The 22211-nt window shown below is 40.4% G+C and overlaps 8 protein-coding genes across 8 annotated transcripts; all 8 read left to right on the top strand.

The window, feature by feature from the left end:
* Nucleotides 1–1904: 1904 nt before the first annotated feature.
* TM35_000352250 (putative Unc104-like kinesin) lies at nucleotides 1905–9590 on the top strand (the record flags this gene model as incomplete). The annotated part of the gene is made up of 1 exon (XM_029029278.1): nucleotides 1905–9590. The coding sequence occupies one exon, from the start codon at nucleotides 1905–1907 to the stop codon at nucleotides 9588–9590; it is 7686 nt and encodes a 2561-aa protein (XP_028879547.1).
* Nucleotides 9591–10230: 640 nt separating this feature from the next.
* On the top strand, nucleotides 10231–10686 carry TM35_000352240 (RNA-binding protein; the record flags this gene model as incomplete). The annotated part of the gene is made up of 1 exon (XM_029029277.1): nucleotides 10231–10686. The coding sequence occupies one exon, from the start codon at nucleotides 10231–10233 to the stop codon at nucleotides 10684–10686; it is 456 nt and encodes a 151-aa protein (XP_028879546.1).
* Nucleotides 10687–11122: 436 nt separating this feature from the next.
* TM35_000352230 (cAMP-specific phosphodiesterase) lies at nucleotides 11123–13084 on the top strand (the record flags this gene model as incomplete). Its single annotated transcript, XM_029029276.1, has 1 exon — nucleotides 11123–13084. One exon carries the CDS (start codon nucleotides 11123–11125, stop codon nucleotides 13082–13084), a length of 1962 nt encoding a protein of 653 aa, XP_028879545.1.
* An 834-nt stretch (nucleotides 13085–13918) lies between these two features.
* On the top strand, nucleotides 13919–14449 carry TM35_000352220 (uncharacterized protein; the record flags this gene model as incomplete). The annotated part of the gene is made up of 1 exon (XM_029029275.1): nucleotides 13919–14449. The coding sequence occupies one exon, from the start codon at nucleotides 13919–13921 to the stop codon at nucleotides 14447–14449; it is 531 nt and encodes a 176-aa protein (XP_028879544.1).
* Nucleotides 14450–14663: 214 nt separating this feature from the next.
* Nucleotides 14664–15125, top strand: TM35_000352210 (uncharacterized protein; the record flags this gene model as incomplete). The annotated part of the gene is made up of 1 exon (XM_029029274.1): nucleotides 14664–15125. One exon carries the CDS (start codon nucleotides 14664–14666, stop codon nucleotides 15123–15125), a length of 462 nt encoding a protein of 153 aa, XP_028879543.1.
* Nucleotides 15126–15332: 207 nt separating this feature from the next.
* On the top strand, nucleotides 15333–16550 carry TM35_000352200 (uncharacterized protein; the record flags this gene model as incomplete). Its single annotated transcript, XM_029029273.1, has 1 exon — nucleotides 15333–16550. The coding sequence occupies one exon, from the start codon at nucleotides 15333–15335 to the stop codon at nucleotides 16548–16550; it is 1218 nt and encodes a 405-aa protein (XP_028879542.1).
* Nucleotides 16551–17543: 993 nt separating this feature from the next.
* TM35_000352190 (DNA topoisomerase type IB small subunit) lies at nucleotides 17544–18359 on the top strand (the record flags this gene model as incomplete). The annotated part of the gene is made up of 1 exon (XM_029029272.1): nucleotides 17544–18359. The coding sequence occupies one exon, from the start codon at nucleotides 17544–17546 to the stop codon at nucleotides 18357–18359; it is 816 nt and encodes a 271-aa protein (XP_028879541.1).
* A 1195-nt stretch (nucleotides 18360–19554) lies between these two features.
* Nucleotides 19555–21435, top strand: TM35_000352180 (uncharacterized protein; the record flags this gene model as incomplete). Its single annotated transcript, XM_029029271.1, has 1 exon — nucleotides 19555–21435. One exon carries the CDS (start codon nucleotides 19555–19557, stop codon nucleotides 21433–21435), a length of 1881 nt encoding a protein of 626 aa, XP_028879540.1.
* Between the last annotated feature and the right edge of the window lie 776 nt (nucleotides 21436–22211).

Below are 22211 nucleotides of genomic sequence, written 5' to 3'. Positions count from 1 at the left end.
TTTTTTTTTTTTTTATTTTTTGAAGTCTTTGGCGTATTTGAGCGGGTTGCTCTTTGGGAACAACTTCGGGTGGTAAAATAATGCTGTTTTTTTTTTTTTTTTTTTACCACGTTTGTTAAGTAGAAGTTACGCTTTTTCTTGTGTTTTAGCGACATAATGTTTTTTGATCTGCGGTGGATGTGTTAAATGGAAATCGTGCTTCTATGTACAAAGTAATTTATTACTTGCTATGGTATTTTTAAATTTTGTGCGAGGAAGATCCATCAATGAAGGTGTATGGGTATATTTTTAAATGAGTTACAAAGAGGAGATTGTATTTAGAAGTTTTTTTTTTCTCTTTTGTGATGATACATGCGAAGACAAACCCATTCTGTAACGTTGAGTGCCTAGTGCCATGTTTTTGTGGGGGTTTCTCCTCATGTTTTTTCTTTTAGTGGACGAATGAGGGATTAGTTTATGCTGTTTTTTTTTTTTGCCTTCAAGTGTACGGAAGGTGGCTTTCTTCTGCTAGGGTTTGAGTTTCATGGAACGGTGCTTCTTGGAAGCGTAATCTGGTTTCTTCATGTGAGTTTGTAATTCCTTTCTGTTTTGTTTTATACCCAAAGTGATTTTTTTTCGTTTAGAGAATTGGTTTTTTTTTTTCTCGTTAAATAGAACCTTGTGGTCGTTGCAGATTAATGTCTTATTATTGTTAGAGCTTACCTTTTTTTTGCGGTGGTGCTATGGTGAATTTGTTATTCCGTTTTCTTTGCTTTCTTTTTTGTGATTATTTTCTTTTCTTTGAGGAGATTGCATGCTTTCAGGTTCTGTTGAAGTGGAATGTTCGAAATGATGTGGGTGGGACCTTTTTTTTTTGTGAGGTTTTAACTGGTTAAATGATCGGGTGTGGTATTGGTTAGATTTAAAAAGACTGAACATGAGAGCAAAGGTCTCTGTATTTATTTTGTATTTCTGTTCTGCGGTGAATGTTATCATTTCTTTACTACATCTGGTATTTAATATGTGACTATATTTATATCTTAATTGATAAATACCGCCAATCTGTTTGCTCTGAAAATGACGTGGATCAAGTAGAGGGGAATTTCTTTTTTCTTCGTGGTGGTTGGAAAGGTTATGCAGCCGGTGTATGGGGAAAAATCATATGGTTAAACTTCGTTATATTGGTTGTCTTCCTTTCTTTCTTACACTGCTCCTCATTCCTCACAAACTGAGAGTTAAAATATGTTTATTGTAGCACTTCTTGTTCTTTGTAACTGTTTCCCTTTTCGTTTGTGATAGATGAGAGTGTTTTTTTTTTTTTTTTGATTTTTTTTTTCAGGTAGCCAAAAAAGAAAGAAGACCCATTTTTGGTTTTTCTTCTCTTCTTTTCTGTTTTTTTTTTTTTTTTTTCTTGTTCTCCTGGGAATGTTGTCCAACCCAAAATACAAGGCGGTATGAAACCGTAAATAAGTAATGTGGTCTTTATTGAATCTGTGGGTTGTAATTCTTTGACTTGAAATCGAGAGAGTGTCACTAGCACGCTGGTGAGGGGTTGTAGTCAAATAATAGTATGTATTTTTTTAAATATCCTGTATATATATTTTTTGATTTCCGTTAGTTGTACTGATTTTTTTTTTCTTTGTTTGTTTTTTTCTTTCCTTTTTCTGTTTATATTTTGGTGTGTTGTGTCTTTTGTTTTTATGTGTAGTGGCAATTAAATAGTAGGCATTTTTTCCTGATAAAAGCTATTTGGGAATTCTCTAACGGGGAAATTTATCTATATATATATTCTGTGTGGGGGTTGTGGTGGTTACTTGAAATCGGACGAACCATTGCTTTCCCTCTGACATAATTAGTAGTTTTTTTGTTATCGAAGTTCGTAAAAAAAAAAAAAAAGTAATTAAAAAAAAATACAGAGAAGAAGAATGTCTTCTGAAATTGTTGGACGGTCCCTATCGGACCTAGGCGAGCCCATTCAACGTCTTTTGCTACAGATTCAACGAAATTTAACGGATGAAGAGCTTGATATTTTCGCGAAGATCAAGGTACGTCAGCTCGCCAAGGTGTATGATATGTTAGCATTGGAAGAAGATCCCGAAAAAATTCTGGCCTGGTTGAAGAAAGAACATCTTAAGGCAAAGGGTATTGACCCGGAGGAAGTTAACGAAAAACGTCGAAAGAAAGTTTTGGCAGAAGGTGGGAGGGATCCCATAGCGTACTTTAAGGATATTGAACGGATGAATATAGAAATGATGTCAGAATTAAGGAAATCGCAAGAAGAACGTGAGAAAAAGCGAGCAGAAAATATTGCTGAGCGACGTCGTCGACGTGAGGAATGTATGAGGCGTGCTGCAGAAAAAAAAGAAAACACTTTAGATGAATCTAATGGTATAAATAGTATGAAACCGGAAGAATTGACTGATATTTTGGGAGTTTTTGATCGTTTTTCTTCTAAACAATCTGTGTTTGATAATTCAAATAGTGTCCAAGATACAGAATGGTGGAAACGAGATGAATACCGCCAAGATTTTGAAACAAATGGTGTTAAGGGTTCAAAATGGACCAGCGTTGTCGAAGGCGGTTCTCTAAAAGCACCTGAGGCAGAACTTCAGGTTCGTGAAGAATGGTATCGGGTTCAATGTTGGTGGAAAACGGACGCCCAACGTCGTAATTGGTTGGCATCTCGAGACGCAGAATGGTGGAAGGAAGAGCCTTATATTACGGATTGGTTGGAAAATGCTGATTCGGGTTGTATGTGGACTGCTGCCGATGAATTAACTGGGTATAATCGTCGGGGAAATCGCCGCAAAGCACCTAAAGCGGAACTTGAACGCAGAGTTCAGTGGTACAAGGACAATGGTCCCAAAGGTATTGTGAAGACATGGTGTGCTCTGACACTTGGGAGTAAAGATCACTGTACAGTGGAAGAAAAATATGAACGAGATGATTACTACAAAAATGGTGATTGGTGGAAATCCGAAATATATGTTAACCACATACGGGATAACCCAGCAGAATGTTCTGCACTGTATTATGCAGGTGCAGCCGCCACTGATCAGGAGTGGTGGAAACAACCTTCTATACGAGCAGATTTTGAGAAGGGTGGAAAGTTGTGGAAGTATTTAAATGAAGAGTCTGCTGTACGTGGTATTGAGGATTTTGCTACTACAGAGGAAATTTCAAGAAGAGAAGCTTGGTTCAAGATGTATTGGTGGAAAAGTGAAAAATATATTCAAGACTATGAAAAAAATGGTTCTGCAGGTAAACTTTGGAGAGCAAGTGAGGCAGGTTCAACGGCGGTCGCAGACGATGTTAGTCTGCGAAGTCGAGAAGAATGGCTAATTGGTTGTCGTGAAACCGAATGGTGGAAAAGCTCAAGTTGCATTCAAGATTGGGTAGATAATGGGGAAAATGGCTTAATATGGACAGCAGCTTGGCGTAATGCATCATTGCAGGGTGATGGTAAAAACAAAGCCTCACCATTAGCTCTTAAAGAACGTGTAGAATATTTCACTGCAAATTTTTGGAAACAAAGTAAATATGTCAGAGATTATATGGCTTTCACTGACAAGGGTACCATTTGGAAATCTTGCCATCCATCTGCTGCGAAAGATTATGATTGGTGGAAAAGTCCCTATTTTTTTTCTCAATGGGTACTAGCTAATCGAACGTTTCCTTCAGAATTTTGGAAAGAACCTGATGTAATATCAGACTACTGGGAAAATGGTGCCGCTGGTAAGAAATGGACTGCTGTAAATTCAATTTCTGCAAGTTTGGACAGGGGTGATGTAGATCAAGCTTCAGCAGAAGAGCTTGGTATACGAGAAAGTTTTTATCTGAAATATTGGTGGCGTCAACGAAAGTACTGGTATGATTTTTCTGCAAAAGGTAAAAAATGGTCTGCGGCAACTCCGGAAGAAACAGGAAAATGCTCCGCTGAGGAACTTAAAGAACGTGAAAAGTACTTTCAACCACCTTTTCTTTCACGTGCTGTTATTGGATACCAACGTTTAACAGAATTAGATGCGACTTCCCCAGCAACAGGTCTCTTTGCATCACCTGATGAAATATTATTCCGGGATGAATATTACCAAACAGGATGGTGGAAATCTCAAGCAGGTTTGTTGGATTACGCTTTCCATGGAAACAAAAGTATCTATATTTCTGTAGCTTCTTTCAATGATGCACGTGCTTTAGAAGAACCAAACTTTTCTACTTCAATTGATGCAGCATCACGAATGCTCTTTTTTGATACTGGAAGTGTTGAGTATAATGCAGACAACGAATATATTGGCGAATTTATCGCCGCATCTGACTGGTGGCAAGATCCTACTATTATTTCAGACTATTTTCATAGTGGAGAAAATGGAAATAAGTGGAGAGCTAACAATTCGGCAAGCGGTACTTGCGGTCTTGCACAAAAGGATACAGCATCAAAGGAGGAACTAAATTATCGCCAGGCTTTCTATAATGATAACTTTTGGAGAACTCTGGAGTGCCTTCAAGACTTTCATCAAAATGGTATAAGGGGGAAATTGTGGACGATGAGTGAAGCAGAAGGTAAAGGAGATCGTGTTGATGAAAAAACACTACTTCTACGTTCACAAATTCTCAGTGGTTACCCTGAAGAATTGTGGAGAAAGAGTATGGAGGATAATTGGTGGAAGGCACCAGAGGTTCGGGCTGACTTCTATGCTAATGGAGAATTAGGTTGTATGGTCAGTGCTGCAAATGCGTATGTTGCTCTCGAAAAACTCGGTTATAAAAATGAATATAAAGCTGATGAAGAGGAAATAAAGAGACGAGTTGATTTTTACGAATCAAATCCGTTATCTATTGAAGATGGAGAAACATGTCACTATCTTACCTTAATTGAGCCTTTTTGGATTATCCCTGAAGGAGTGGAAGATTATTGGACTAATGGTTCAACAGGAAAAAAATGGACTGCTGCTAACGCCACCGCGTTTGTTTGTTCATTAGGTGATAAATTCAAAGCAACACCTGAAGAACTGCAGAGACGTGAAGAAGTACTTCAATCACTTTTTTGGAGAGCTTCAATTTACAAGGAGGACTTTCTTACTCATGGAAAAAAAGGCAATTTGTGGAACAAGAGCGAATTTAATGGTTCCGGAGAAGCCATTAGTCATGAGGAGGAAATTGTACGTATTTCCTATTATCTTCGCTCATCAGAAAAGTATTGGGCAGATTGCCGTTATGCATCTGCTAATTGGTGGAAGTCTCCTGAAGTTCGTAATGATCACAATACACATGGATTTGGAGGTAGTTTATTTGGTGCAGCTACAGCAGCTGTGGCTGTGATGGGTCTTTGCAGGAATGAACAGTATGCAGCATCTGAAGCGGAAAAGGAAAAAAGACGTAACTACTTCAAAAATCACCCATATCGTGATAGTCGTGTACCACAGGTTCTTCTGAGTCGAGAGTTAAAACGAGTGGCAGTTATGGGAGATCTGTTTTGGGTGCACTATGACTCTCTTGAGGATTTTGCATTACATGGAGCCCAAGGTAAAGTTTGGTCTGCAGGAGATGCTGCTTCCGCAAGCACTGGGTGTGCCATGAATTTTCGTGCAAAACCAGAAGAAATAAATCTTAGAGAAACATTCTTTAACAAATTTTGGTGGAAGGCCTCTAAATATCGTCTGGATTTCTTGCAAAATGGATTTGAAGGAGAATTATGGACAAAAAGTGCTCCCAATGGTGATGTAAAGGTTGCTGAGGATGATATCATCAGACGTTTATGTTATTATGCTTCTGCAGGTATTGAGTGTGAAAAACGTTTTGAAGAATTTTCTCTCTTCTGGTGGAAATCTCCTGATTCTATTGCATACTACATGGTTGATGGTGATAACAGTAAATATATTAAAGCTCGTTTCCCGCAAATGGCACTTTCTGGAGTTGAGAATGTTAGCGGAATGCTTGCTTCTGCATCTACCATGGAGAATCGCAATCATTATATGATCATGGCTACTCCAACTGATACTGCAGAAGAAATAACTGATACACAAATTATGGCTGGTATAATACCCGTGAATGGTATGTGGTGGAAAAACGAAGCTTATCTACGTGAGTACAATACCCAACGGCAACTGGAACATTGGAAAGACCCTAAAAATATATCTGATTACCTCAAAAACGGTCAAAATGGGAAGGAATGGAAAATAAGAGGACGTGTTTTTCCTACTAGCATGAATGAACAATGTACTGGGGAAGAATTAAAAGAACGAGAAACCTATTATACTACAAATTTTTGGAAGTCAATTGAATCACGTAAAGATTATTATCAAAACGGTCTTAAGGGAACATTGTGGACGTCTAGTGAACCCAATGGAAAGGGTAAACCAGTTTCTGAAACAGAACTTAACGTTCGTATGGCCTACTATAAGCCATCATCCCTATGGGAACTGGCAATTGACCCAGGGATGGATTCCAAAAGCACGTGGTGTGGACTTCATAAAGACATGATGAGATGTCGATGGTATGAAAAGAATTGGTGGCGGTGCAAAGTAGGTGATGACTATCTGATTCATGGCCAGAAGAGCACCTTTTTACGCTGTTCAAGCTTGGAAATTTTTTTAAGTGATCCAGTGAAATCTTCTGAATGGCAGAATGATGAAGAAGTTAAGAAACGGATAGACTACTTTGATGGTACTGGAGAAAATGAATGGTGGCAGAATCCAGTTGTTCTATCAGATTTTCAAATGAATGAAAAGGGTTCTATGTGGAATGCACGAAATTTGAAAGAAGCTTTGCTCAGTATGGGTTTGGAGTCACCGGCAGATTATACTGAATTGGAGCGTAGAAAACGCTGGTATTACGCCAATGACTGGAAATCTTCCGAGATGATTAAAGATTATACCACTGGTGGAAATAAATGGAAGTCTGCAAAACCTTCTGAGCAAGTTTTAAGGGTAGAATGGATGAAAGTACATAAACCTGTTTCCCAAGGTGAAGAAGAAAAGCGAAAAGAATGGTTTGATCATCAACTATGTGATGAGCAACGACAGATCCGACGTGCGTGGCTTTTACATCGATCTCAAGAGGCCCGCCGAATTCATTTATCAGAATTGGGTGATCTCTTGGCTCAACTTAATGATGGAGTACGTCCTAGTGATGATGAAATCAGAGTAATTGAAGATGCCATACGTGCCGATCGCAAAGATTATTCTGCTATTGAAAGTATAACCCAACAGGATTTCCTAAGGGCGATGAATGCAACAAATTTCTACATTGGTGCAACAGAAGAAGAAAGGTTAAGATCAGAGCATGAAGCACTTGAGGCACTCCAAAAGGAAGAAATGGATCGTTTGGAAGAGGAAGCCGCGCATTTAGCACAAGAAGCGATGGAAGAGCTTGAAGCAGCTGGTGAAGAGTACCTTCCCTTTGATGAAGCCGCAGATGAAGAAGAACAGGCTTATCTTAATGCTATTGAAGAAGAAGAGAATACCAAAATGTTTCCCAACGAAGATGATATCGACATTGAATGGGAGGTACAAGATGATTACGAAAAAGATGATAGTAAAGAAAGTGTTGAAAATAAGTATCATGAGAATACGGAGGAACGTCAACGTGCGCTGGAAAATATTTTCTCTACAGAAGAGTATGGGGGTGATGTTGGAGAGGAGGACACAGAGGTTGTTAAAGGCGAGTTGGCCGATGATGTCAGAGCGGCCCTTGAAGACGTTGTGAATAAGGAGGAGTGGAAGGATGAAGATGGTGATGAGTGGGACGCCACGCAGAGTAAAGTCAATGATCTTATGTCAACTACCAAGGATATTCGTATACCGCTTAGTGAAGTAACAAATCCGCAGTATCTTAAGGGTTTCTTTACTCTTATGAAGTACACACCTGACACGAGTTTAATCAACACTAGTCAAAAACGTATTTGGGTGGTGGATCATTTTACACAGTGCTTTTATAACTTGGCAAAGAATAATCGCATTCGAAAAGAGCATGCTGCAAGCAAATTGATTCAATTAGAAAAAAATATAATTGATAATACACGGTTAAGAATGATGTTTTTTGATGCTTCTCACTCCTATGATATGCAGTTTGTTTCTGCTAGCGAAAGGGAGCGTTTTTATGAAACGGCAAGTGCCATTCGTTCATCAATTCGTGTATATGCTCCTGATCTTGCAGAAGCAGATGAAACCGCTTCACATGTGACTATTGATGGAACAGGTTCTAATTCAATGTCTGTTATTTGTTATGATGTCACCGCTAAACCTGTAAAGAGACAGTTAATAGGTGAGTGTCGTGTCAATGCTTCAAAGTATTTGACAGAGTCTATTTCTATTTGGTGTGGTACGTTCAACCTTGGCGGTCATCGACCTCCTAAGAATAGCGAGGATATTCAACAATGGATGCCTAAGGGTAAATATGACATCTATGCTGTAGCTGTTCAAGAAGCTTCATATCGCCGTCATGAAAATGAGTGGTTCGATTATATTCAGAATTACCTGGGTGATGGTTACCTTCCACTTGCCAGTATGTTTATTTGGGATATACTATTAATCGTTTTAACAAAGAAAAAGCATTTGTTAAAGATAACCAATACTGAGGGATCCACACGGGGAACTGTACAGAAGGTTGTATGTGGAAACAAAGGTGGTATTGGTATTTCTATACAGTACCTGGAGACCTCTATCTGTTTCTGTACGTGCCACCTGGCCGCAAGAAGTGAAAATTGTGGTATGCGAAACTCTCTTTTGGAGGAGATTGTGGAAAATCTTCATCTTGGATTGCCTGAAGCAGATGTTACGAGTCAATTTGACCACGTGTTCTTTTTTGGAGATTTTAACTATCGATGTGAAATTGAAGCAGAAAAAGCTGAATCACTTATTCAAGCGAAAAAATACGATGAACTACTGGCACACGATCAGTTTATTAATCAACGCAATAGCAAGGGTATCCTACATGGTTTTGTGGAACCAACTATAACGTTTGCCCCAACTTATCGTCTTAACGTTGGTTCTTCAGAGTATGTTCTTAAGAATACCCCAAGCTATTGTGACCGAGTCTTGTATAAAAGTATGCCAAATGCATGGATAAAGTGTACTGGTTACTACTCCGATCCTGATTTGCAACTCTCGGAGCACAGACCGGTTTCGGCTACATTTGTTGTCCGTTGTGTTCGACCAGTAATGTCATGCTTCATGAAGACTCAGAAACCCGTGCCAGAGTTTGTGTTTGATGATATTACGTTAAAAGACTATACCCATCACACTCTAAAAAAACCAACGTTGCGCCTTCGTGCGCGTTTCGCTCCCAATGTGGATTCTGTTCCATCTCAGGAGATAGATGGAACAACAGTGGTATGGCGGAAGGCTGCACTTCCCCTAATTGCATCTGTTACACAAGTTCAAGAGTATCTTGAGACATGTAATATTCTCCTTATCTTAATTGATGCAGCAGAGAAGCGGGAAGTGAAGCGAGGTTGTGGAATAGGTGTTCTTCCATTGAAGGGATGTGTAATTGGGAAAGAAGAGACATCTATTGATTTTAATACGGATATAATATTGCACGGGAAATCTGTGGGTAAAATTTCTGGATCTTATATGTGGCGTGCTGCAAAACGTGAATCCATGCCAAAATAAACAAAATAAGAGAATGAAATGTGGTACTTGGGAAAAACTGCCTAAAGTAGTAGAGGGAGAGTTGACAATGAAAAAAAAAAAAAACTTATATATATAATATGATATAGGGGGTTTACATCTAATTTCCACACAGAGAAATGGCTGTTTTTTGTTATTATATTTTTAGTAGAAAATTTGGTAACATATTCTACTCTTCTTCCTAAAGGTAGTATTTGAGAAGGAGGTGGTGTTTTATTTTTCTTTTATCGGGGGGTTTCTACAGGAAGGTTTGGGGCATTTTTTTTTTTTTTTTTGATTTTTCTATTTTCTATATATTGATTTATTTCTCAGTTGTTGTCATTATTATTTTTTCTTTTTTGTCACGCTTGTGTGCGTGTGTTTTTACCCAGCTGTTTTTTTTTGGGGGGGCATTTTTTAGCGGCCGTATTTACTTCTTTTTTTTGTTATTTTTATCTTTGATAGTCTACGGAATCCAAATGGTGTTCTCTTCTCCCTTTTTTAGCGTGTGGTCCCCCCCTTTTTTTTTTTCTTCCTAATAACTTCCTTTCTTTCCCTTAACTCTTCTTGTTTCTGCCGTGATATTTTCTTCTTTTAATTAGGTGTTTGCGGTTTGGTCACTGCCGTCTGTCTCCCCGGTGTCATGACGCGCGTGTACGTTGGCAATATCGACAAGCGGGCGACGAAGGAGGAGCTGCTGGAGTTCCTGAAGCCGATGGAGGACACCATTGAGGACTCGTGGCTCGCGCGCCGGCCGCCAGGCTTCGCTTTCCTCACCATCACCCCCTCGCAGGCGGTGGCCTTTGTGGAGGCGTTCAACGGCCGCGAGTTCCGCGGGCGGGCCCTCGTCGTTGAGACGTCCACCACCACCTCCCGCCGCCGCGAGCGCGACCCACCCGCCGTCCGAGGCCACAACGATAAGAGACGGCGACGCCGCTCCGACAGCCGCGGGAGGCATCACAGCGAGAGACGACGAGATCGCAGTCGCAGTCGCAGTCGCAGTCGCAGTGACAGGCGACGCCGCGAGCGCTCAAGGGAACGCAGATACCGACGACGGTCGTACAGCCGCAGCAGCTCACGCTCGTCAAGGTCGTCATGAGGCCAAACTGTGCGTCCTGCCTTCTCAAAAGCTCCAGCAAAGAAAATAGAAAAATGCAATAGTAGGGTTGTAGGGAAAAGGATACTGACATCGGCCAATCTGAGAGATGGTTGTCATTATATGAGTTGTTGGTTGTGTTAGTCTCTACAGGTGCTGGTGCTGGTACTGGTGGAGGGAAGGAAGAAAAGAAGTGGGAATGAAAGAGGGATGACATTGTTCCGTGTTCCTGCTGTCTTCTCTTTTTCTCTCAGCTGCGTAAACTCCTAAATGAGCATAACCTCTCGTTAGAATGGAAAAAAAAAAGAGTGATGTGCATTCTATTTTTTTTTTTTTTCTTTCTTTGTGTAAATTTTTTTTTTCTGCTTTCCTTTTGCTTTTCTTTGTTTTTGGAAGCTGAGTAAAGGTACTGGTAAGGGAAAAGTAAACAGATTTTCATATGCCCGAAGAAAACATCTCGCGGCGGCCGCATGGTCTGAAGAAGCTCTCTTTAATTGAAATCAAAGAAAGCTTAAATGAAAATCCCCTAGGACTGCAAGAAAAAGATGATGGGTGCTGTGGAGAGGCTTTTTTTAATGGTGACGCCCCCGCTCGCAGCATTATCTTTGGTGGTGATTCCCATCAGTTGAGGGTGGAAAATTTTAGTATACTGGATAGCAATCCAACGAATTGGTTCAGTATCAAATCTAATTTGGTGCGCGAAACACCTCTCTTACAGGACCCAACGGAAACCTTCTCGAGTATGAACAGAATCATGCATCAAACTCTTAAATATGTAAAGGAGGTGGAAAGCATTGATTTCAACAGTCATGCTGTCATCGACTTCAATGGGGAAGTTATGCAGGACCCAGAAAGAGTATTTCTTTCAGTATGTACCAGCGTACTTGCAAATTTCTCCTTCTGTTCTCAGTTGGACGAAGAAAAACTACTTAATTTCCTTTCTAACATTTTTGAAAGCTATTCCAAGGAGAACGCATACCATAATGCCCTTCACGCAGCAGATTCTGTACAAATGCTCTTTCTGATGTTGCGAGAAAAGCCAGCAATGTTAATGTTTACGGATGATGAAGTTATTGTAACTTTTCTAGCCGTACTTTGTATGAGTTTTCTTCATCCAGGTGTAACGAACAGATTTTTGGCACGTATTGATCATCCGCTTGTTCTCGTATATGGAGATATTACAACACAGCAATCGGCAAGCCTAACAGCTTTACTCTATCTCCTGAACAGGGAAGAAAATCGTTTTATTGATCTTTCTGCTAACGGGGGGTCTCAACCATATTCTCAATATTTAAGAGAGTTATTGGTTGAGACTGTATTGGGCACAGTACCACGTGCACGCGATTCCCTGCTTCGGAACCTAGATAAAGTGGCGTCGGCGAGCGCAGTTTCGATGAATGATGTACCGTTTGTATTGATGGCATTAGTTGTCTTGGCGGATAATGCGCTCGTCTTGAGACCACGTCAACAATTCGTCGTTGTAGCACAATCTATGGTTTCTGAATGGCTGCGTGAAGCATGTGAAGAAGAACGACGAGGAATGCGTGGACTTGTGCCGAATCTTCGAAACCTATTGAGTGAAAATGGATTAAGAATGGTAACTGAATACTCTAAAGTTTGGATAAAACCTCTCGCATCTGCTGTTCATGCTCTAGTGCCGCAAGATCTTTATGACAATATGGAGGCAAATGGTGAATCCCCCTCTGTCAGTGAATTGGCATCGTTTGAGGTTCAAAAATTTTCACCAGATGAGCGGTGGAATGATGGAAGTTTACCCGTTGTAGAAATTCTCCGAAAGATAACGATGCATGCCACAAGTTTGGATCGTAAAGCTTCTAAGCGAGCCATACTTAATGCGACATCCAATCGTCAAATGTCAACTTTCTCATCACAAGTTTCTTCACCATGTCATTCACCAAACGAATCAAGGATGCCGCTATCAATATGTGAAAGAACTATAACTCAACAACCGAGTCGCTGTGAGCACTACTTTTCATTTCTGAGATTATATGATACTTATGAGAGGGAGGGTCACCCTGCAGCGGAGTTTGCGGCACAGTTGGTGTTTCTTGCATTGCAGTTGAACCCTGAGTATATTGGCCGTTATGCTCGTGAGGGTATTGATGTTTCTTCAAAAGACCAATGTAATCAAATTGCGAAACTTATCATGGAAAAAGAAGAAGCACCAACTACGGCTGAAGTGATAGCTTCTCCAACCCGTGATGGGCAGCAAACAGATGGCTTTATTTTGCGTTTGATGGAAATGTATGCGGAGCGTGAACAATTGAAAGAAACTGATGAATCCCAAAGTCACACCTCTAATACTAACACTACTTCGAGGCGTCCCTTATATTGCTATAACCCCGTCTACGGGGGATTGTTCTGCGGGAAGAAACAGTGAAGAGTAACAATTGAAGCGGATTGAGTTTCTTTTGTATGTGCGATGATGGGTTGCAGGATTCTTTGAACGCTTCTCTTATTTTTATTTTATTTTCGTTGATGTACCAAGTTTTTTTGTGGGGGAGGAAAAGGTAGTATTTCTCGTTGTTGTTGTTGTTGTTGTTGTTGTTGTTGTTGTCTTTTTTTTCCTTTTACGGATGTCCATAACTGATGTTTTTTTTTTTTTTTTACTCTCTCTCTCTCTCTCTCTCTTGGTGTTTATTATTGTTTGCTTTTCCCAATGACCCCTATGTTTTTAAGGAACACATTCTTTTTTTTTCCTTTTGCTTTGTTTCTCTTCTTTTTGGTTGATATATAAGTTTATTTATTTAGAAGAAGCGGATGGGCCCTCGAACAGTTGGATTTCTGGTGGGCGCTGTGGCTGCCACATCCCTCTCGGCAGTGTTGCTACAGTATGATATCCTTCGAAAAAAGGATATAACGGGGCGAGAGATCGATTTATTAGAAGCGCAGGCGGCGCTTATTAAGTGGCGCTTTTATCGTGTTCAGGAAACACTTACTGGGGTACAGATAGCAAAGTGAACAAAAGAAAAAGAATAAAACTGACGAGGGTGGCGAAAGGAAGACGTACTGTGCGTTTTCTTCATCTCTTATTTATTATTGTTTTTTTTTTTTCGCTTCAATCTACGAGTAAATGCTTCTGTCTATAGTGTTCCTTGTCTATTTCTCTTTTGTATATCCCTTTTCTTCGTAGCATTGGGGTATTCAATAGGTATAGGCTTATTGTATTAGAGGAGTAACGTGGAGCAATAAGAAAAAAAAAAAAAAATTGCGTATGGAATGCAGTTGTAAGGGAAAAAGAAAGCCACCTGTTCCACGCGGTCCGGTAACTTACAATGGGTCAAAGTCGCTCTGTCGTGCCTTCATGGTGTTGGCAGATGACTCGCAGAGGAATCATGAAGTGTATAACCCTCTTGGGTCGGCTTGTGTGTTGGGACGAGAGAAACGCACTTGTGTTAAATCGCAATGTCAATGTCTCTGCGCGAGGCGCCTTCAGATGCTTAGCGAAACTATGTACGATAAACTAGAGGCACTACAAGTAGCTCACGAAATTGAAACGAGGCAACTACGTTGTGAGGTAACACGGCTTAAGCGGAATGTTGAGCTCTTAACATCATTCCCACATTCTATGGGACCACGGGGTCAGGAACTTGGCTTGGTGGATCAATTATTGCTGCAAACCCAAACCTACCAGGAACAGTTGAAACAACTAAAGAAAGAGAAAGATCAGGCTGAGGCCAAAGTACGCCATTATGAGCGAATGATGGATGCGCAAAGTGCATTATTGCTTGGTGAGAATTGTTAGTCACATCCATCAAAGGAAAGGCAAGTGATGACAATCTCTGAAGAAGTGTGATACTTTATTAGTTGCTACAACTGTTTTTTTTTTTCTTTGATTTATTCAACCAGGTTGTGTTTCTTTTACATTACCATTACATTTTTCGCTTCTTTTGTGGTTTCTTTGATTTTCTTTCTTTTTTTTTTGGTATTATTGTTGTGAAGGAAAAGAGTCACTAGCGATGGCTCAGTGGATCCCAAAGACTGCATGGAAGGTATCAAACCTCAACAAGCGCTATGGTCCCTCGTATATTACATCAGGATATTCTTCTGAGACTATCTTTGGTAGAGTGCAGACGTTGCATGATTCTCGCAAATTGCAGCAGAAGTTGTCTTCTCAGAATGGTCTTGTAATGATTGATGTACGTGATTCATCAGAGAGAAGATTATACCCTGTACCTGGTGCTGTTGCACTACACCATCACGATTTACTCTCTGGAGCTGCATGCCCAATTCTTCCACAGCAAAAAGAAGAATCAGAACTTTTTATTGTAACATCCAATCAGCAACGAGGGGTGAATAGTTGTATGGCTCTGCGTCGTTGGGGGTATGAGAATGTTTCCGTTATTGATTATGCTTCGTTGGTGGAAGCTGGTTGTGTATCTGTTGCGGGAAAAGAGAACATGGAAAAGTGTCAGTCATGAGAATTCAGCGTGTGGACAATAGCAATTGCTTCTGAGATATTACTCATGTTTTCCAAACCTTTTATTGCCTTAGTATTTACTTCTCTTAAAGAAAGAAAAAAAAACATTTGATTTCTTTTTTTTTTTGTCTTTTTTCATCTCTTCTCTTCTCTTCTCTTTAATATCCTTTAAGGTATACGAACTACAATCAGATACCACCTTTCTGTTATGTCCACCCGAAAAGGTAATGTGCATGTGACAGACGCGTCCTGTCAGGTTTCGTCACCACCAGTGATAAATGATGCTCCCACAAGCAGTTTGATAAAAACAAGCCAAAAGGAGACTTCGACAGCAACAGTAAGAACGTCATCTAGCAAGAGGATTCCTTCAAACTCACCGAATGTTCCAACTCCGGTTTTGGATCGAACGGGAAGTGTAAATAATCATTCGCACAGCCCCCCTTTCCGGGATCTATCCTATACGCAGTTTTCTTGTTCACAGAGTCAACATACTCAGCAGGGACATCCTCACACTGAACTTGTGTCGCTGAATAACTTTGAACAAGTACCAAGAATCAAAGATGTGTTCAACAGTCCCAGAAGCTTAAAGGCATGTCAGATTGAAGGCGTAAATCCTACTGAACTGTTACCGCGTGAAACAAACGATTTCATGGGACCAGGTGTGCCAGAAAACATTGCACGGATACGGCAGATGGCCTACGAGAATCGACGGAAAGTTACATTGGAACGTGCTCGACGGACACGCGAAAAAATTGTCACCGAAGAACAGGAAAATGAAGTGAAGACAGATGGGAATACAAAAAGCGAAGATGCAAAGGGAGATCAGGGAGAGAAAGAGGAACAAAAACAAATGAACGCGGCTAACTCTCCTCGCACCACACCCGCACGCAATTCAACTACATACGGACGAGGCTCTCGCAGCAGCAGCCTCCCATGGAGGACCAGTCCATCGCGAAGCCGTCACACTTCCATCGGCAGGTTCACGAGAGACAAGTCATACGGCCGAAGTACATCCGTCGGGGCTATGATGATCTACAGTCGCCTCATCAGCAGCAATCGTGAACCCACAGAGACGGAGATTCGCATGCTGGAGCGCATTGATGAGCGTGAGTTCCGGACCTCGGAGGCGAGACGGCGTATGGTACATGATGATAGAGAACGGGAGCAAAAAATTATTAAGCAAGAGCTTAAAAAATCGTTGCAGGCTGTGCATCATCTTGTGGAAAAGGAAAGCAAAAGAAACAAGGATATATATCTTCGTCGACTACAATGGGAAGAGCGACTCAGCGCAGCCCGGGAACGACAGAAACGCGACGAAATTGAACGACGAATGAAAGTTGAAGCACGTGTAACACACACAAACCTATCTCAAGCAGACGATCGGTTTCGTCAGTTTCTTGCAAGGCGATGTGAATCTGTACCGTAAAAATCCATTTGGTCATTTTTTAAATCTGTTCTCTGTGGGGTAATACCGACATGCTCCCTAACCGTCTGTTTTCTGTCTTTATTTGCTTGAGCCAACCTGCAAACAGTTGATTATTTGTACACAAATAAAGGTGAAATTTTTTTTTTTTTGGCTCTTTTTGGCTGATTTACATGGATTGTTTTTTTTTTTTTTTAGTTTGAACAGAACTAATGAGTAGCTTCGTTTCTCCTTGTTTTTCGTATCAAATATATAATTTTTTTTTTTCTTTTTGCCAGATAATATAAGGGAATTTCATTTAAAACATTTAGGTTTGTGTTACTAATTCCAAGTAATCGTTTCTTTTCTTGCAATTAATATTTTAAGTTATACTAGGAAATTCAAACATTGTGCATACCTATATATATATGTATATATATATTATATTATATTATATTGTTTATATATTTATATTTATGCAAATCAGAGAAAAAGAGAGTTTTGACCATACTGTTTTTCGCGTCTTGCGCATATTATACTTTGTTTGACGTCTTGTTGCCAATCATTTTTTTTTTTTTTTTGAAGATTGTATTGGTTTGATGTTGACATTGCGCTTTGACCTATTGAACACAGTGGCTATGTAATGTGTAAAAGAAGGTCTCTATGTGTTACACATCTTTAAAAAATGGGGTGGGAAAAGTGGATGAGAGTGAAGAAGTCTTTATATAGTGCAGTGCATGTCAACTGATTTTTTTTTTTCACTTTTTTTATCCTCATATAAAATGAATTAGTGTTTTTTTTTTGCATTTATAGGAAAATGGGAAAAGGTAACTCTTTCTTCCCCACCCATCCTATATTCTGGGCCTTCACATCCTTATCTAGTCCACTCCGTGATTTCCTTTTCTCTTCCTTTTTATCCTGATTTATGTAACCATATTTGTGTGCATGAGTCTTTTGTATTATTTTGCCTGTTCTTGCATTGCTTTCTTGCTTCGTTTTGTTTTCTTTCCTCATGAAATGGCAGATAACAAGGGAAAAATGGCTGAGGTAAGGTCGCAGGACGTTCCACCCACATCGGAGAACCCAAAGCCGCCAGCTGCTCTTCCGCCCGTGAAAGTACCAATAAAGGTGCCTTACATACTACCAAAAGTCCCTTTGGTCCAGCCAGTGTCGAAGAAATCTGTGGTGCCGCGGCGCAGAGAGGAGAGCGACGACGAAGATGCAGCAATACTTGGTGTTACTGCACCAACAAAAAAGAAGCGGGTGGAAGCAGAAAATAAACGAGCTTCACCAATTTTGGACGAAAGTAGTAACAGTGACAGCAGTACTGACAGCGATGAAGACAGCAGCCAGAGTAGTGACAGCGATGATGACAGCAGCAGCAGCAGTGGAGCTAACGACAGCAGCTCTTCATCCTCATCGTCTGATGAGGATGCGGAGAGTGAAGACGGTGTGTCTGAAGATAAGCTCACACTTTTTGAGATAGCAAAGGAAAAAGGCCTTATCAGTGAAAACCTAACTCAAGAAGAGGAAAAGGAAGAAGAGGCACCTGTCGGGCCACCGCCACGACCGCCTGTATTCCGTTCCTTCCCGCGCGATATTGACGCGGCACTTCAGAGGTACGAGGAGCGTCTTAACCGTGAGGAAAATATGATCAGGATAAAGGATGACAATAAAGCTGTCTCTCTAGGCACTAGCAAAATTAACTACATTGACCCTCGAATCATCTGCTCTTGGGCCAAGGAACAAAACGTGCCCATCGGGAAGATATTCTCAGCAACTATTCAAAAAAAATTTCCATGGGCGATGGGAGCAGAGAACTTTTCTTTTTGATTTCTCTTCCTTTTACTCACGGTAAGAAGAAAGAGGAGAATGGTCCTGTGCCCGTTTCTCTTTTTTCTTTTTTTTTTGTTTTCGTTTTCCTCTTCTCTTTTTCTTCAATGATAGACGGTTTGTATGTATGTGTGTGCGTGTGTGTGCTCGTAACGCAGGGAGTTGAATGGTATGAGACCAAGGCGACAGTGTGATGTATTTTTTTTCTTTTTTTTTTAAATTTCGTCCTCGGTTTTATTTCTTTTTTCTTTTGAATCTGTGCATCTCTTTATTTTTTTTGCACATTTTAGGGAAAGAGAAAAAATGGTTATGTGTATTATACAAGGAGAAGGAATTGACACGCTATACCCTTCTCGGCATGAACCTTCCCATGTTTACTATTAATATTACTATTATTATTATTTCTGGACTGCAACATTAAAAACATTACGTTTCCTTTCTCGGATCTTTTTTTTCCTTTGATGACCCCCCACCCCGTCGTCGCCTCTTTTGCAGCTGTGTCGTTCATATGAACGGCCATGGGGCGTGTAGCTCAGTGGTAGAGCGTCCGTTTCGCATACGGAAGGCCTAGGGTTCGATCCCCTACTCGTCCATTTTCCCTTCATTATTTCTTTTCTCCCATTTTACGTTTCCCTGGGTTCTCCATAGATGCACACATTTCTCTGTATATGTGTTTGATGGCTGAGTGGGTGATCTTCAGACTGCGTGGGGGTCATCGTACGTGAGACACCTAAAAAAGACGGATATTGTGACTCAATTCACTTACTTTTGAGAAGGAAAACAAGTAGGTGAGTCGGAGTGTACAGGGCGAGATGGTGGTTGATGAGATGATTATAAATGGGAGAAGTTACATTTGCTTTTTGGAATATATATATATAAGCTCATCTCGCGATTATTTCTCTTCCCCATAGGTTCAATGTCAAAATGGTTTGGGTAGGTAATACATTAGTTTCAGAGGGTTTAGACAATGTGCAATTGTGACGCGGCGTATTTTGATGTCTTTTTATCTGGAGAGAAGGGAATGTGAGAGTATAGTTTGTTTTCTTGTTTTTTTTTTTTTTTTTTTTACTTTTTTTTTCGTTGAACGCCTATGATGCTAATAATGCTGATACTTTTGCCAATATAGAACAGTCAAGGCAGTCCTTTTCTCTGTTTTTGCAAAGGGCCAAGGTTTTTTCATCATTCTTTGTTTCAAATGCGTGAGGAAGTAATGTTCGAGGAGGAGGTTTCCTCCATACCATCATTTCATGGTGATACCGAAGTCACCAGTGAGGATGTTACTCGTCCCGAAGTTGTTCATGGTAAACCTATCAGTGAGTTCCATCGTTTCACTCTGCTATTTGCAGCACTTTTCGCCGGTATATGTGTATCGGCAATGTTTGGCTTTGGTTTGGTGGGGGCCTATATTCGTGAGCGTCACAACTTTTCACAAAAAGAACTAACAACTATAACTACAGTTGGTTCTATGTTTGGACAGTTTCTACTGCCCTATGGCGCTCTGTTTGATTTCGCCGGACCCAAGCCAGTTTTGTGTATATCCGTTGTTTTCTTTTGCCTGGGTACTTTACTCATTGCGTTTACGTTTCTTGATCATATTGAGGGAACTGTTGTAAATTACTCTGTTTTTTACGCCATTATGAACATTGGATGCACAACCTTTGATTTGGGTTCACTTGTTACGGTGCTCACGTGGTTCCCACGTAACCGTGGACACGTTGTGGGTCTTCTAAAGACAATGACAGGACTTGGAAGTTCTATTCTTTCAACTATATATGTGTGTTTCTTCCTGGGAAAATACACAGATTTTTATTTTTTTCTGACGGCTTTTGTGTTCGTATTTGGCGGTATGAACCTCATACTTCAGGAACTACCACCGTACCATCTTGTGGGTTGGCAAAGGTGGCGCTATTCAAAGGAAAAAAAAGAAGAATTGGAGCGCACAGAAGATGTTTTTTTGTTACAGAAACCTCCAATATATCGCTTCTATTACGGTTTGGTCGTGGTTTTGCTAATTCTTGTGATTCTCTTTTCCGTCAATTTTGTGGTTGCTTTCGTGAACGTTAACCAAGAAACACGTATTGCTGTCGCCGTTGTGACTATTGTTCTTGTGGCTTCTACGGTTGGTATCTTGATTCCGCTACCGTTTGCATCTTGTACGTTCAGAAAAGAGAAACTGGCACGGGAGCGCATTACAGAGGTGGTTTCTCCGCCGTATGTTACTTCTTTCTGGCGGAACCTTCTCACACCAGATCTATGGATTCTTTTCTTCGTTGGATTCTGTGTGGAGGGAGCAGAACTTGTGGTGAATGATAATGTTCCACAGATCTACGAGGCTATCGCCGAGAGCTTTGATGAGCGTCTTAACACGTTGTACGTTTCCTTGCATGGTCTTGGCAGTGGCCTTGGGCGAATACTAATGAGTTTTTATGAAGTACGTACACAACGCGGTGCTATCAAGGAACGTACTCTTATCACCACTTCATATTTCGTTGCCCCAGTACTCATGATAATCGAATACATTCTCTTCTTGACAGTACCTCCTAATGGTTTGGCTGTCCCATTTTTCTTGAACGGCTTTGCGAATGGTTGTTATGCTGCGGCCATAGCATTAACAGTACGTACGCTCTACTCACGTGATGTGGCAAAACACTACAATCTTATGTCTGTTGCTACTATGCTGGCGATTCTCATTCTTAACCGTTTCACCTTTGGTGAGCTCTATGATCGGTATGTTGATGTGGCTACTGTGGGAGAGGGCGGTAAATGTCATGGACGCATTTGCGTTCGTGACGTATTTATTATTATGCTTTCACTTACGGTTTTGGGGCTGATACTGACTGGATGGCTGCACATTCGATACCGTCGCTACGTACAGGCAAAATTATCGGGGGCAATGGAGTCTTTTTCAGCGGAAGTGCCAGAAAAACAGCCAAGCATTAAGAGCAAGAAAAGCAGTACTTTACCTGAAGACGAATTAAGCAGTGGGAAAGCAGTGACATCTGGAGAGGAACCACTTCAAGGAGATAACTCCGAAGACCCAGAAAAAAGTACGTGTCCTAATGCACTTACCCCGTAACTGAAAAAGCAAGGATAATAGTGTCTTATTCTCTTGTAAGAAAAAAAAAAAAAAAAAAAAACCTTTTTTTGTGTTTTTCCCTTTTTAAAATTTTATGTTCTATGTTTTTCTTTTTTTTTTCACGTCTCTACATGATGGGTTGGCTTGTATAGGATGTCATTCACTTTTCTTTTGATATGTATCCCACAGGTAACTGTTATTATTCACTGATCACCCACTCTGTAGATATGAGAAAGATGATGAATCTGGATTCTTCGTTTTGGTGATTTAATTGTGAAGTGTTTGAGCGCGATGCATGGAGTACCATGGTTAAAGGTATGAAAAAGAAAAATAAAGAAAAAACACTATTATCTGAGCGTGTAGAGGCACTATAACGGGATAAATTTTTTTCAATAATAAATCATCTGCGCAAATGTCTTAAAGGAGTTTTGAGGATGTCCTCATCTCCACTCTGTTTGTCGTGTGACAACCATTGGTACCGAATGTAGTGGTGGTATGTACCTCCATTACCGTCGAACCAAAATTTTATTTTGTGTTTTTTTTTTTCTTGTTTGTTTCTTTGTTTTATTACTTTTTTTGCTAGAATCTCTTGTTTTCGTCGTTACCTCTGGCATGTGAAGAATTGATAAGGCCAGAGATTGTCAAAACTAAAAATTGAAGGAGGGGTTTGCGTGTGTTTCTCTCTTTCTCTCTCTTTGTCTTTGTTTTATTACGGATGACCCACCAATTGATAAAATCAGAAGTACTGAATTCTGGAAGGAAATATATATATATAT

This window comes from Trypanosoma theileri (assembly GCF_002087225.1).
Source record: "Trypanosoma theileri isolate Edinburgh chromosome Unknown TM35_Tth_35_V1, whole genome shotgun sequence".
NCBI lineage: Eukaryota > Euglenozoa > Kinetoplastea > Trypanosomatida > Trypanosomatidae > Trypanosoma > Trypanosoma theileri.
This window is presented reverse-complemented; position numbering and strand designations above follow the sequence as displayed.